General features: G+C 48.4%; 1 protein-coding gene across 1 annotated transcript in view; it reads right to left on the bottom strand.

The window, feature by feature from the left end:
• The window catches only part of LOC104129726 (maltase-glucoamylase, intestinal), a gene marked incomplete at its 5' end in the record, with an annotated part of 53,605 nt that overhangs the window by 791 nt on the left and 51,915 nt on the right, over positions 1–899 (bottom strand). Inside the window, 1 exon segment of the mRNA XM_035898259.1 lies at positions 577–747. Within this exon segment, the coding sequence (XP_035754152.1) occupies positions 577–747 (171 nt within the window).

Raw genomic sequence — 899 nt, 5'->3', positions numbered from 1 at the left:
CCGGGCAGCTTTCCAGCCGCTCTGCCCCACGCCTGGAGCGCTGCGTGGGGTTGTGGTGACCCCAGGGCAGGACCCGGCCCTTGGCCTTGTTGACCCTCACCCCATTGGGCTGGGCCCATGGATCCAGCCTGGCCAGGTCCCCCTGCAGAGCCCCCCTCCCCCCCAGGAGATCGACACTCCCGCCCAGCTCGGGGTGATAATTTTCCATAATAATTATAGATTTTAATATATTAATACATTCTCTTCTGGCTTCCCACTGGAAGGCAGAAACAAACGAGACTCAACAGACCGCTGAGTGCTGTAGAAAAGGTGCTAAATTAAAGCATGAACCAATTTTAACTCGCAGCCCTCACTGAGTAACGCGACGATGACTTGTAACGAGACTTCATTAATCTTGTAGGAAAAAAAAAAACCTGTTTCAAAATACCCCGAGTCCTTCTAAGACACCAGTGGTTTTCTTGCAATCAAAAAATATCTTTTAGAAATTGTGTTTCAGCCAAGGCATGAATGCCCGCACACTTAAGAGCATGTAACTCACGGCAAAGAGAGGAGTTCCCCGTAAACACTCGACTTAACCTGTTTTTGGCTGTCATAGGAGGCAACGTGAGGAGATTGGATGGCTTCACCGTTCTGTGATACAGTCACCTCCCGCGGGCTTGAGGTCACCCCCAAAATTTTAACTTGCGTAATCTTCAAATTATTTGGATCAGCATAGCCGCGGTGCAGAACCTTTATCTCCAAAATGCTCTGAAGGAAGAGGAAAGAGAAAATCAATGATGTTTTTATAGTAACATCTGTTTCATCTTTATCCTCCTTCTTTAATTCCTTTTTTTCATAGAATCACGGAATGGTTTGGGTGGGAAGGGACCCCCAGAGGTCACCCAGCCCAACCCCCCTGC

The sequence above is a fragment of the Egretta garzetta genome, unplaced genomic scaffold, assembly GCF_000687185.1.
Source record: "Egretta garzetta isolate BGI_Z169 unplaced genomic scaffold, ASM68718v1 scaffold740, whole genome shotgun sequence".
Taxonomy (NCBI): domain Eukaryota; kingdom Metazoa; phylum Chordata; class Aves; order Pelecaniformes; family Ardeidae; genus Egretta; species Egretta garzetta.
This window is presented reverse-complemented; position numbering and strand designations above follow the sequence as displayed.